Source organism: Natator depressus, chromosome 21, assembly GCF_965152275.1.
Source record: "Natator depressus isolate rNatDep1 chromosome 21, rNatDep2.hap1, whole genome shotgun sequence".
In the NCBI taxonomy this organism is placed as follows: domain Eukaryota; kingdom Metazoa; phylum Chordata; order Testudines; family Cheloniidae; genus Natator; species Natator depressus.
In genome coordinates this window covers 18742923-18756535 of record NC_134254.1, presented here as the reverse complement: position 1 = coordinate 18756535, position 13613 = coordinate 18742923, and the positions used below count along the sequence as shown (strand labels likewise).

The 13613-nt window shown below is 53.2% G+C and overlaps 1 protein-coding gene across 1 annotated transcript; it reads left to right on the top strand.

Moving 5' to 3' along the window:
- Nucleotides 1-671: 671 nt before the first annotated feature.
- LOC141975597 (homeobox protein SIX6-like) lies at nucleotides 672-3619 on the top strand. Its single transcript, XM_074936097.1, has 3 exons — nucleotides 672-1013; nucleotides 1433-1596; nucleotides 3466-3619. Exons 1-3 carry the CDS (start codon nucleotides 672-674, stop codon nucleotides 3617-3619), a joined length of 660 nt encoding a protein of 219 aa, XP_074792198.1.
- Nucleotides 3620-13613: the final 9994 nt, after the last annotated feature.

The following is a 13613-nucleotide window of genomic DNA, read 5'->3' as shown; positions in this document are numbered from 1 at the left end:
TTGAGTCCCCAGCTTTTGTGGGAGGTGGGGGTCATGTCCCCAGCCTTTTCTCTACAAACACAAAGATTAGAAAGTGCCTTTTCCCTCCATGGAGGCTGAGATTCCCCCGCCTCTCCCCCCCCCCCAATCTCAGGAGCTGAGGCTTTAAGGGAGTCAGCATAGCTGGTGAGTCTGGAGGTCAAACCTCAGAGCTGCCATGTCATCTGGCTGAGCCAGGTGGCCCTCCATGGCACTGCCCAGGGCGCGGGGGGAAGGACTGATGCAAAGCTCTGCCTAGTTACTGGGTAGTGGCACTAATGTCATTTCTGTTATTTCTCTCTCCCATCCTCAGTTTGTCCAGTTCCCTCTGTCTGCCTCCTATAGGCCGCCCCCCCCAATCCTCTGCCCTGTCCCTCTCTGTTCCTCACACCCCAATCCCAGACCCATAACCCTCTGTTCCATACTCGGATTGCTTGTCCCATTCCTCTCATTCCAGACCCACACAAACCTGTCCCATCCCCGCTCACCCTGATTCCTGCCTCATCCCTCCTCCATCCCATACTCCCATCCCGATCCCCTGCCCTGTTCCCCTTTTCTTGCTCTATACCCCCCTGCCTCCTGCACTTTACCTCTCCATCCCATATTCAAACCTACACCTTTCTCTGCCCTGGTCCCATCCCCCCACTGGCCCAATGCCACTACCACCACCTGGTCTGTCACTCTTCCCCCCAGGGCAGGTGGCCCGAGTCTGTGAGGCCCTGCAGGAGAGTGGGGAGTTCGAGCGTCTGGCACGGTTCCTCTGGGCCCTGCCGCCTACCCTTGCCCACAGGTGCCACCAGGTCCCTCCATGGGTGCCGGTCTGCCCTGAGCTGGGGCCGCTGGACCCCCACACCGCAGCCCTGCTGGCACCCTATTGCAGCCAGACCTCACCCTGTGGGGCCCCAGGGACTTTGGGGGGCCTGGACCAGTACCCATCATGCAGGAGACTATCCTTCTCCAACAGCAACATCCAGCACAGGGCCAGCAGCTTCAAGGTGAGCAGGGCATCGGGTGGTGGGGCAGGAGAGGAAGAGGGTCATGAGCAGCAGATTGACAGCTCCTTGGTGAGAGAATAGAGTGTAGGGGACAATCCCCCACCCCCAGCGAATAGACTGTGGGCGATGATTAAATAGTCTGTTGGGGACAGCTCTGCCCCCCCTCCCCAAGAGGAATGCTCTGTAGGGCAATCCCACCTCCTCCTCAGGTGGGACAGACTGGAGGGGATGATCCTGTCTCCCACAGCCACCACCCAGTGAATAGACTGCAGTGGATTATGCTGCCCACCAGGACGGTGAATGCTCTATATGGGCCTGTGCATGGCTGGGGAGGCTCATCAGGGTAGGGTATAAGGGTCTCCCTGCTGACCCCATCCCTGTGTTGATACCCATCCCACTGCCCTTCTCTCTGTCCCCAGGAGAAGATACGGAACCTGCTGCGGGAATGGTACCTGCAGGACCCCTATCCCAACCCCTCCCGCAAGCGCCACCTGGCCCATGCCACTGGCCTTACCCCCACCCAGGTGGGGAACTGGTTCAAGAACCGCCGACAGCGGGACCGTGCTGCCTCGGCCAAGAACAGGTGAGGGGCCTGAACACCCCCAGGATCCAAGATGGTGCCTGCCCCAGCCTGCAGCACACATGCCAAGTGAGATTGGATAGGATAGGAGACATACATGAAATATGCAAGGGGTCCTGTGCTGCCTGGAGTGGGGCGGGGTGCTCAGTAGAAGGCCCCTTGCTGCTGGGAGCGGGTGGGTCAGTAGTGTGAGCTGTGCTTCAAGGATCATGGTGGAGGCTCAGTATGGGGTGGTGTTCTTCAGGGATTGGGATGGGGTGTCAGTAGGGGGCACCAGGGTTCAGGGAGAGGGGCAGGGCCTGAATAGGGGGCGCAATGCTGTATGGAGTCGGGTGGCAGGGATGCAGTAGAACAGGGGTTATCAACCTTTTTCTTTCTGAGGCCCCCCTCAACATGCTATAAAAACTCCAGGGTCCAGTGGGGGAGGGGAATCAGGGCTCCAGGCCAAGAGTGGGCCGCTGGGCATAGGCGTAGTTTGATTTCTATTGGGGGAGGGCAGGGGCTGGTGGGGCTTGGACCAGCTCCGCACAGTGGGGTCCAGGAAGGCAGCGCCACCTCCACCCTCTGACTCACCACGGCAGGCCACCTAGCCTGTCTGGGTTGTGTGTGGTGTGGGTTCAGCTCCAAAAGTTTGAAAACTGTTCAGGGTACAGGGAGGGGGGAGCTCAGGGCTGTGGGTGGGGGGTGTAACTCAGGGTGCAAGGAGGGGGGAGCTAGGGGCTGTGTGCATGCAGGGGGTAGTTCAGGGTGCAGGGAGGGGGTAGCTAGGGGCTGTGTGCCAGGAGGGATCCCCTGCGGTCACTGCTCCCCAAGGGCTCTGCTGGCCACAGCGCAGGGTCCCCCTGCCTGGGGAGCTCTTACCAGATGTGTGAGCTGAGGAGCTGCTGCAACCCCAGGCACCAGCAGCAGACAGGGGAATGCCGTGGCTGCCTGCTCTATGAAACCAGCCAGAGCAGCAGCTGCCCTCATTGCCCAGACTCTGGCTTCCTGCCTCCAACCTGACCAGGGGGTGGGGGCCTCAGGGGCAGGGAGAGGAGGAAGTGGGGTGGGGAGCTGCCCCAGGGACTGTCCTGCTCTGGCACTGCAGTTGGCGGGGGACCAGGGCTTGGAGTTTCAGCATTGTGGTGGGGGGTGCTGGGGCTCAGGGTTTCAGCCCCATGACGTAGAGTGCCAGGGCTCGGGATCTGGGTTTCAGCCACAGGGTCCCGTGGCCCACCCCCCGAAAGGGCTCATGGATCCCTGGTTGAGAACCACTGCAGAAGGGGATGTAGAGCTGCAGGGAGCTGGATGGAGGTTCAGTAGGGGGCACAGTTCTGCGGGAAGTAGCTTTCAGGGCTGAAAGCCAAACTGAATCTCCCAGTAATGTGGTTTTATCATTCCCTCCAAATACAAGTGGGGCTTCAGGGTGCGCCTGCTCAGGTTCAGTCCCTGGGATCCCAGTGCAGCCCCCTTGCTTATTGGAGAAAATGTTGCCAACCTATTTCCCATGCCGTGAGGGCTGGTCCAGGAGCACCTCATGTCTGGCACATGGGATCAGGACACTTGGGTTCTATTCCTTCCTCTTCCAGAGACCTTATGCAACTCCCTACTTCTCTCAGTGCCTGTATGTTGTCTGTGCAGTGCCCAGAACAATGGGAAACCCAGTCTAGGTTGGGGGTCTATGCAGCATCCAGCACAATGGGTCCCTGATCTTGGATAGGGTCTGGACAATATCTGGCACAAAAGAGGCCCTGATCTTGGACAGGGTCTCTTTGCATGACCATAGCATGGTACTAATAACTTGCAGGGAGGGTTTACACTGGGAGAGGGATTACTATAATTGAATGGGGCTTTTAATTCTCTAGTTGCGTTATTAATTGCCCCCACACCCAGACTCCAGAAAGATTCATCATCCCAGCCTCCCAAGGCTGAGAGTCAAGACACTGTGGGCCTGAGTGACAACCCATCTCTGCAAGAGCACAGCAGTGCCCTCAGCAGGCAGAAGTATCCCACCTCAACCACCAGTGACAGCAAGAGCAGTCTATGAACAGCAGAGACCTGCACCTGGCCAGGCGTGGGTAGGAGTCATGGATTTCCCCATCCTCACCATCCCCCTTGGATGACATGGAAGGATGTGACCTGCAGGGGGATCCAGCCAGAAGCCACAGGACAAAGATTGCTTGTGTAAGCAAAGGCTGAATGAACTCTCCTCTGACATCTAGCAATGAGCCAAGAGGAAAAGATATCAGGAACAGACTGTATTTTCATAAACTCACCTACTCTTTCTAGGTGCACAGCATGATGGAGCTGCTTTGCCAAAGTGATCAGTTTTTGCTAGTCTTGGGTTACAAATCACTTTATTGAATGCAGGGCTAATGAAATGTTGTTATCCCTATTATATGAGTAAAGGGCAGCAGAACTGTACATAGCCTGCCCTGATTGAGGGGCTCACCCTAAACTGAATCTCACTTGCTATGCAGGGGGCAGGGATGCCGACACCTAGGGCAGAAGAAAGAGAGTAAGAGTGAGTGTTCGTGTCTGGGGTCTTACTAGGGAGTCCTAGGTATTATTTGCTACTGTTTTCTGTAGTGTTTAAAAATAGAGCTGATTAGAGTTTTTGTGTGTGTTCAGTGATGGCTAGAGCTGAAATCACTGATAACTAGGTGCTGAGCGTTAGAGCTGGGGTATGGTAGTAATGGACTGAAAGAAACTGCAAAGTCTGTGGTAGATGTGAGGTTCCTTCCACCTCTTAAAACAGCTCTGTGATTTTAAGTAGTAGCGCCTCAGAATGTGCTATTACAGCAGAGAAATGGCAGTAGCAGTGGCCTAGTGGACAGTCCTGGCCCAGTGAACACTACCAACCCTGAGACAGTTGCAATGGCGAGCACAGAAGCAGTGCTCAGCGCTTTTGGGGTGAACTCATGTGAACACACCTCTGAACTATTAGTCTCTACTGATCAAGGACAGTAACTGTGAGGAGGGTGCACTGGGGAGAGTGGTGTGTTTTTACACCGCAAGATGAGAAACTGAGGCAAAGAGCACTGCCCAGTGTACTCTGAGATGGGTGTTTGCTCATGATCATATACTTTTGAATTGTGGTGTTTTCCAAAATTAATGCTGGGTTCCTTTTCCCGTTTTACCAAAAATGTTCTTTGTTGTACACAGACTCAATGCTTGTGAGTCTACCTCTTAGAGATGCCCAGGGGTGATGTTTAATTTTCCCAAATTACTGGGTGGAGGTTGAAGTTATTTCTGTTTTGTACTATTAAGAGGCACCCCTAGATATTGAACCTGGCCCTTGTTGCTGCTGACTCCACCTGACAGAAGGGTTAAACCTCAGTGAGAAAGATATGATTTTTAACCCCCTTCTGAGGGGATGGGTGAGGGTAGGGCAGCAGTGCTGAGCTGCAGAGCAGGCCTCTCTCCATTGCTCTCTCCCAGCATGCACTGGGGCCCAGAGAAACCTACCCCTCAGGGAGTCTGCAGGGTCCTGTCCCAGTATGCATTAGGGCTCAGCAGGCGGTGCGACTGTAGAGGCACTGGGGCTCACCAGGGCCTGATTCAGGAATCTAACCTGCTATCCCCACACTCTGAATAGCTGGTGCTACAGGAAACTAAGTCAATGGGGAAGAAAAATATATGTTATGAGAGACCTGGACTTGACATGACCACATTCATCTTGTGTATGGCTTTAGCATAACCGTGTATGCTCAGCCACCATAAGTTGGAAACAAAAACCATAGAGTCAGGACAATTTGGCCTTGTATTGCAGTGTAGGTACACCCTGTCACAGGGTGTCAGGTCATGAATGGTTAAACAGAAGGGATGTACTGCCGCCAGCTAGATTCCATAATGGTGACTGACTACCAAGCAGGTTAGTACTGTCTAGTAGTTAGACTCCCTTGGACTTCCCTCACTCTCAGGGCCATGTGGCCTGATGGCCTAAGTCAATAGGTGGCCCTTCCTTACAAGCTCTTTGGGCCAGTGGCTGGAGTCAATAAAGTGGCCCTTCCTTAATGGGCTGCATGGCCCAAGGGCCAGAGTCAACAAAGCTGCCCACCTCCATGGAGATGTGTGGCCTATTGGCCCATCAGGGAAGTAGGACACCACCGAGGAGTGTGGGGTATCTGCGGTAGAGGAACTGGGATCCTCCCTGCTCCTCAGAGTCCCAAAGCAGGGCCCTGGCAGGTCTCAGACCCGGAACAAAAAGCAAGGCTACAGAAGTTGGTCCAAGACTTTCCCTCCATTTTATCTTTCCATCTAGTGCAGATGAATATTACCAGTCACCATAGACACCATTCCCAGGCAGAAGGTCTGCACCCAGCATTGCCCACTTCCCAGAAAAAGGTGAAAAGTGGTCCAGAAAGAACTTGAGGCAATGCTGGCCCTGGGGGATAATGGAAGAATCCCAGCGTGAATGACGAAGCCCAATAGTCCTGATCCCAAAGTCTGAAGGGACAGTGAGGTTCTGTATAGACTTTAGGGCCCTGGCAGTGGGGATCCTCCCGAAACATGCTGACCGGTTCCCTGGTTCTACAACTGGAGCAATGTTTCAGTCCCCTGGGCTACCTCCTACTTTGTCTTCTGCTGCAGTGGTCCACAATTCCCCTAGGTCTCTGGGGTCCTCAGCCAATGCAGTTCCTGATGGCTCATTACCCTCTCTGGGTTCTGCTGTCAGCCAGGGATCTGTCTGGGGCTCAGTGTGTGGCCCGGGCTGCTTACACCCAGTGTTGAGATGCAGCCTCCTCTGCAGTAAGGCACAGAGGCTGTTTATACAAGGATTGTTCACCTGAAGCAGAGATGAGTCCATTGCTGGGGTAGGGCACTGGGGCTGTTTGTATGTGGATCCTTCACATACACCTTTAGGCCCTGGCCCCCTGCTGTGTATGGGGTTGACCTATTCCCTGAGGGGATGAACCCTGATCCCCAGCACTGCCCACCCCACCCCTTCACCACCACCACCAAGGCAACAGCACAGTGGGAAGTGACGGGGCAGCTCTTGCTTTGGCTGAGTCACAGAGAACAGCCAGGTTGGGTGAGCCAGCTGGAGGGCTACACATATGGACATCTGTGCACAGATACAAACGTGTGTACACAAACACACACAGACGCAGCAGCCTTCTCTCCTGGAAAGGGCACTACGTGACTCATAGAAGATTAGGGTTGGAAGAGACCTCAGGAAGTCAACCCCCTGCTCAAAGCAGAGCCAACCCCAACTAAATCATCCCAATCAGGGCTTTGTCAAGCCAGGCCTTAAAAACCTTTAAGGATGGAGATTCCTCCACCTCCCTAGATAACCCATTCCAGTGCTTTACCACTCTCCTAGTGAAATAGTTTTCCCCTAATATCCAACCTAGACCTCCCCCACTGCAACTTGAGACCATTGCGCCTTGTTCTGTCATCTGCCACCACTGAGAACAGCCTAGCTCCATATTCTTTGGAACCCCACTTCTGATAGTTGAAGGCTGCTATCAAATCCCCCCTCACTCTTCTTTTCTGCTCACTAAATAAGCCCAGTTCCCTCAGCCTCTCCTTATAAGTCATGTGCTCCAGCCCCCTAATCATTTTCGTTGGACTCTCTCCAATTTGTCCACATTCTTTCTGTTGGGGGGGGGGAGGAGGGGCCAAAACTTGACACAATACTCCAGGTGTGGCCTCACCAGTGCTGAATAGAGGGGAATAATCACTTCCCTCAAACTGCTGGTAATGCTTCTACTAATGCAGCCCAATATGCTGTTAGCCTTCTTGGCAAGAAGGGCACACTGCTGACTCATATCCAGCTGCTCATCCACTGCATAGGGGTTTCCATTAATCACCCCCCCCACAGTGGTTTTAGTTCCTGCAGGACGCTCCCATGGGGCCAGAATATAATCCCCAGCCCACATGAACACATACAACCTTTATACAGTTGATACCATGGCCTTGTGAGCCCAAGAGCAGGGCCAGCCCTACACCAAATCCCGCACGCCTCCCCCCCACACCATTTGTTAAACTTTTCAATAAATAAATACCTTATTTATTGCCTTTGTGCCCATTTCATGACTTTGATGCACAATTTGCATGCATGATTTAGCCCTGTCATATAAGATGATAAATTAGTATGCTAGGAACTGTAAATGTGTATATATTCATGCCATTTTTAAGCAAATAAAAATTTTGTTTCAGCTAAGCTTATAGAAACTTTAATTTTAAGAATAACTGAAATTTACTAACATCAAGAAATTGATCTGTGCACCAGCACTGTGTGGACCAGTATTAAACAGAGTTACACTAGGTGAGAGCATGAGAATGTTAACACTCGTTCAGAAGGCTGCTTTTCTTGTCTTTGCCCTCGCGAGCTGAAGCACAGCATCAGAGGAGCCAACACTTTCACCATTATATATATATATAAAGTTGCAGCTGGGCTCTCCCTTCACTTCAGTTCATTCTTATTTCTCACTGACTGGCTGGCAACACCCCGACCCTTATGTAAGCGAGTGAATAGTCCCGCTATTGTGAGGAACCTTTCTGGCTTCTGCACTACCCCGGTGAAGTGGGCTAGCAAAAGGATCTGAGTCCTCGCTCCCACTTCCTTTACCCAGTGGCCTCCCTGTCCTTGAGGACTCCCCTTCCACTCTCTTGTCTGGCAGAGTCCTCGTAACCCCAACAAGGCTGGGCCCAGGATTCCTGGGGGGTTCGACCCCCAACCCTGCTGTGGTCACCTAGGACAGGGGCTAGGGTGTCCCCACTCCGGGGTACTCGCTCTGCACTGGGCACTTCTCTGACCCACTGACCATTACATACAAGTTAAAGCAAATGCAAGATATTTAATCAACAATTTAATTTTAAAAAGAATAAGGAAAAATGGGAAAGGTTAAAGGAAACACATCACCCCGCTCTATAGCAGGGAACATCACAAACAGTGTCTCTGGAACGTCAGGGCGGTTCACAGTCTGCTCCTTGTGAGTCCCAGGCCTCCTGCTCCGGCCCTGGCTGTGCTGCAGGGATGCTGTGGGTTGGACACTTGCTTTGGTGGTGGCCACACACTCTCAGGCTCTAAGTGGTAGGACCCTTCTTCCCAGTGTCGCCCCCGCCCTGTCGGGGTTACGATCCAAGCCTGGCTTGCAGAGCCTCTTGGCTGAGGTGTCTCCCTGTGCTGGGCCCGCTGCCCAGGGTCCCCCTCGCTCTCCCCAGCGGCTCACCGCACCCAGCTCCGGACTGCTCCAGCCCCAGCTCCACCACTCGGTCTCTGCACGGCTGCTGCTGCTCTGCCTCCCGCTCCCTGGGCTGCTTCTGGCTCTGGCTTGCCCCTCTGGCTCTGGTTGCTGCAGCTCTGCTCCCAGGACAGGTCTGCTCTGCAGGCTGCTTCTGTGACTCTGCTCCCAGCACTGACCTGCTTCCTGGGCTGCTTTTCTGGCCCCTCTGGCTCTGGTTGCTACAGCTCTGCTCCCAGGGCAAGTCTGCTCTCTCTGGGCTGGGCCTCTGGCTCTGGGGCTGCAGCTCTGCTCCCAGGACAGGGTCTGCTCTCTCTGGGCTGCTTTTCTGGTCCCTCTGGATCTGGCCCAGCTCTGCTCCCCAGCTCAGCTTGGGCCCCTGCTTTCTCCTTGGCTCGGCCCCACTCTGTCTGACCCAGGCAAATCCAGCTCACTCAGAGGACGGGACCTCCCTGGCCTCCTGACTCCCTGATTAGCCTGCTCACCCTGTCATTCAGGCTGACCTGGAGCATTGGCCTCTCCCCACTGTTCCTGGGGGCTGTCAGTCTCAGGGTCCTGATTTCCCATTGACCCTTCCCCTGTTAGTACTGGGAGCTAGCAACCAAAACACCCCCACTGAATGTTGGTAAGGGGGCAACAGTCCCATTATATTCCCCCTTGCTAAAATTCTGCCACAGCCACAATATTCACACCAGTACATCCGGGCCCCATAGTAACAACATATACCCACATTGTATCATATCAAAAACCCATTAACAATTATCAAAAGAACATTTAACATATTTAACATTTCACATCTATTTCTTTATACGATACATAACAATATTCATTAAAACACTTCATGAAACCAATAACATAATCATCTCTAAGTCTAAGAGGAAGTACACCCTTATTAGCCCTCTGGGACCTTCTTAAAACTGGTGGTTTGTTACTCATATTTTCCAATTCCCTGTTCTCGGGTAAAACTGGGTGAGTTTGAGGGATCCGGCCATTCCCGTTAGGGTTTGGGTTTACCCCATTGGTTTTAGTCTCCTCTGTAAATGCTGCTCTGTGCCTCCTACGAGCCCTGGTAAGACTAAAAGTCCAATCCTTCAGCTGGTCCCTATGTACTACTCTCCCAGGACCTCCTTGTTCAGGCTGGATAGCATACACTGGCAGTTCAGGATTGTTGTGGGTGACCCCAGTGTGGGGACTTGGCTCCCATTTGTCCTGTATTTTATTACGTCTCTGGCGTCTGTGGCTACGAACTGGTACGCTGTCACCAGGTCTGATGAGAGCCCCACTGGACTTGCGGTCATAGGTCCTTTTCCTACTTTGGGCTGTGTCTTTAGTTGTACTGAGAGCAACTTCAGTGCCTGTCTTTGGTCTGTCGTGGACACCTCTGACCCAGTCATCGAACTTGGTCACCTCATCCTTTGAAAAGGCTTCTTGATGCTTCTCTGGCAACACTCTTAAGTTAGCCACCTGTGCAGGAATCAGCCCTTGGCATGCCGCTTGAACTGGAACTGGCAGTCTCCCACCACATCTTTCCTGAGGAAAGTCAACTTGTTCTCCCCTCTCCCCAAATGTTACCTTCACCTGAGGGATCACCTCCTCAGGCTGTAACTCCATAGCTTGAGTGTAGAAGACTCACTGGTACTCTTCCTTTGATGGTACTAGTCAGTACATTGGCTGACTGAAGTCCATTAGGTAGGTTTACCCCAGATGTAGGCTCTACAACAGCTTGATATCTATTGGCATTTTCTGATACACAGCGGCATTTATCAAGGAACTTCCCTCTCCGAGGAGGAATAACAGTCTTCTGTTTTCTGCCCACTTTAACATTTCCAATCTGCCCCGCAGGGCCCAATGAACGGTTTTGTCTCTGTGCTCGAGCCAGTACTCTACTCAGCACAGCATTCTTCTTAGAGTGCCCATGACAGTTCATCCTCCTGGTTCCTTCTTCTGGCAACGGTAGCTCCTTCAGCTCACTAATGATGTTCATCCCTAGAATCCCTGGGACTCCTTCTCCCATATGGCTCCCTTCAGAGTCTCTGTCTTTCAGGATGAAGATGCATTTCCCTGGCTGTGTCTGGCCCATGTAGTCTATGTCTGCTTCGAGGCATCCCACCACTGGGATTGCCCGTCCATTAACTGCTGTTAGACGTACAAACTGTGTGCTGTGCATGGTCAGTTCCTTGTCTTTCAAATATTTTTGAAAATGCGACTCAGTGACGGTGGTGACTTCTGAGCAAGTATCTAACAAACATCTGGTCTTCACCCCTGCTATACATACTTTAGCAGTTAGACAGTTTCCAAATGCTTGCTTACAGAAGTCACTAGGTATGCTGGCATTGCCCACATTCCTTTCAACACTGTATGCAGAGTGATTTTCCACCAAGGAGAGGCCGAGGAATCCTTCTGCCACTGCTTGGCCTTCTACTGTAGATGGACCACTCGCTCCTGGTGCCCCATTGGTTTTCAGTGCCTGGGACTCTGTTCTCCCTCTCAGTGGACATTCCCGGCTAGTATGCGCTGGCTTTTCACAAGTGTAACAGATGTACCTTCCCAGCTCATCCTTTAGCGGGGCTCTTTGGGATCCCAGTGTCCTTGGATACTTTGACATACTAATGGGATTTTTTTCCTTCATTAGCTCAGTCATCACTTTTATCATCTCCTCCTGTTGGACCGCCAGTTTTTGGACAGCCTCACTTAAACTTTCCAGTGTTAACTGTGTTTGGGGTAGGGCCTTTTCCCCAGCAGCTGCATTAACTAGGCCCCCACTTTGTGTACGGGGGTTAGGCTTGGCTGTCTCTGTCACAGGAACTTCCTCTTCTTCTGAGCACATAATGGCAGCCTGCATGAGTTCATGGAACTTCTTACTGGGCTCTTCCTTAAACCTCCTTTTCATTTCGCGGCGGAAGGAATCATCCTGGAGCCCCAGCACTAACTGCTCTTTCAGAACCGTATCTGGGTCTGGAACTCATTGAGGGTCTTGCCGCTCCACTTTGCTCATTCTCTCCTGGAGGTCATATGCATATGCCCGGATTGTTTCACCGAGCTCCTGCTTTCGCTCAAAGAACTCCTTTAGTTGGGTTCCAATAGGTACCTTGTCTCCATACACTTCTAGGAGGAGTTCAAACACCTTTTCCACATCCTTTTTGTCTGCCACTGCCATGAGCTTTACTGTGGCCTTGACCTGGCCCTTGAGGTGCTCCTCTACGAAGTCCACATGATCTTCTTCAGGTACTCTTAGCACACGCAGAGCCACCTTCACAGACTTGACCCACTCCTCTACCGTAATGTCTCCTGGTCTAGTCGGAAAGCCACCAAACTCCGTGACCTTCCGCTCCTGTGGGACATAAATAGTAAGGGGTTTCTTAGCTTCTGCTGCCTGTTGGTCTATTACCGCCTTAGCCAGTGATAAGGCTTCTCTCTGTTCTATTCTAGCTTGTTGTAATGCCTCAGCTTGGTCTGACAATCTGCGTTGAAGTTCAGCAAACTGGGCCCGTAGTTCTTCAATTCCAGCCATGGTAGGGTGCTTGACCAGGCCTGGACAGTGCTACCAGAACTCAACCAGTAAACCAATGAGGTGGACCCTGTGGATGGGATCCTGTTTGTGACACCAATTATGTAAGCGGGGGAATAGTCCCGCTATTGTGGGGAACTTTCCTGGCTTCTGCACTACCCCGGTGAAGTGGGCTAGCAAAAGGATCTGAGTCCTCGCTCCCATTTCGTTTACCTAGAGGCCTCCCTGCCCTTGAGGACTCCCCTTCCACTCTTCTGTCTGGCAGAGTCCTCGTAACCCCAACAAGGCTGGGCCCAGGATTCCTGGGGGGCTTGACCCCCAACCCTGTTGTGGTCACCTAGGACAGGGGCTAGGGTGTCCCCACTCCGGGGTACTCTCTCTGCACTGGGCACTTCTCTGACCCACTGACCATTACATACAAGTTAAAGCAAATGCAAGATATTTAATCAACAATTAATTTTAAAAAGAATAAGGAAAAATGGGAAAGGTTAAAGGAAACACACCACCCCGCTCTCTGGCAGGGAACATCACAAACAGTGTCTCTGGAACGTCAGGGTGGTTCACAGTCTGCTCCTTGTGAGTCCCAGGCCTCCTGCTCTGGCCCTGGCTGTGCTGCAGGGATGCTGTGGGTTGGACACTTGCTCTGGTGGTGGCCACACGCTCTCAGGCTCTAAGTGGTAGGACCCTTCTTCCCAGCGTCGCCCCCCACCCTATCGGGGTTATGATCCAAGCCTGGCCTGCAGAGCCTCTTGGCTGAGGCGTCTCCCTGTGCTGGGCCCGCTGCCCAGGGTCCCCTTCGCTCTCCCCAGCGGCTCACCGCACCCAGCTCTGGACTGCTCCAGCCCCAGCTCCACCACTCTGTCTCAGCACTGCTGCTGCTCTGCCTCCCGCTCCCTGGGCTGCTTCTCTGGCCCCTCTGGCTCTGGTTGCTGCAGCTCTGCTCCCAGGACAGGTCTGCTCTGCAGGCTGCTTCTGTGACTCTGCTCCCAGCACTGACCTGCTCTCTGGGCTGCTTCTCTGGCCCCTCTGGCTCTGGTTGCTACAGCTCTGCTCCCAGGGCAAGTCTGCTCTCTCTGGGCTGTGCTTCTGGCTTTGGGGCTGCAGCTCTGCTCCCAGGACAGGGTCTGTTCTCTCTGGGCTGCTTTTCTGGTCCCTCTGGATCTGGCCCAGCTCTGCTCCCCAGCTCAGCTTGGGCCCCTGCTTTCTCCTTGGCTCGGCCCCACTCTGTCTGACCCAGGCAAATCCAGCTCCCTCAGAGGACGGGACCTCCCTGGCCTCCTGACTCCCTGATTAGCCTGCTCACCCTGTCATTCAGGCTGACCTGGAGCATTGGCCTCTCC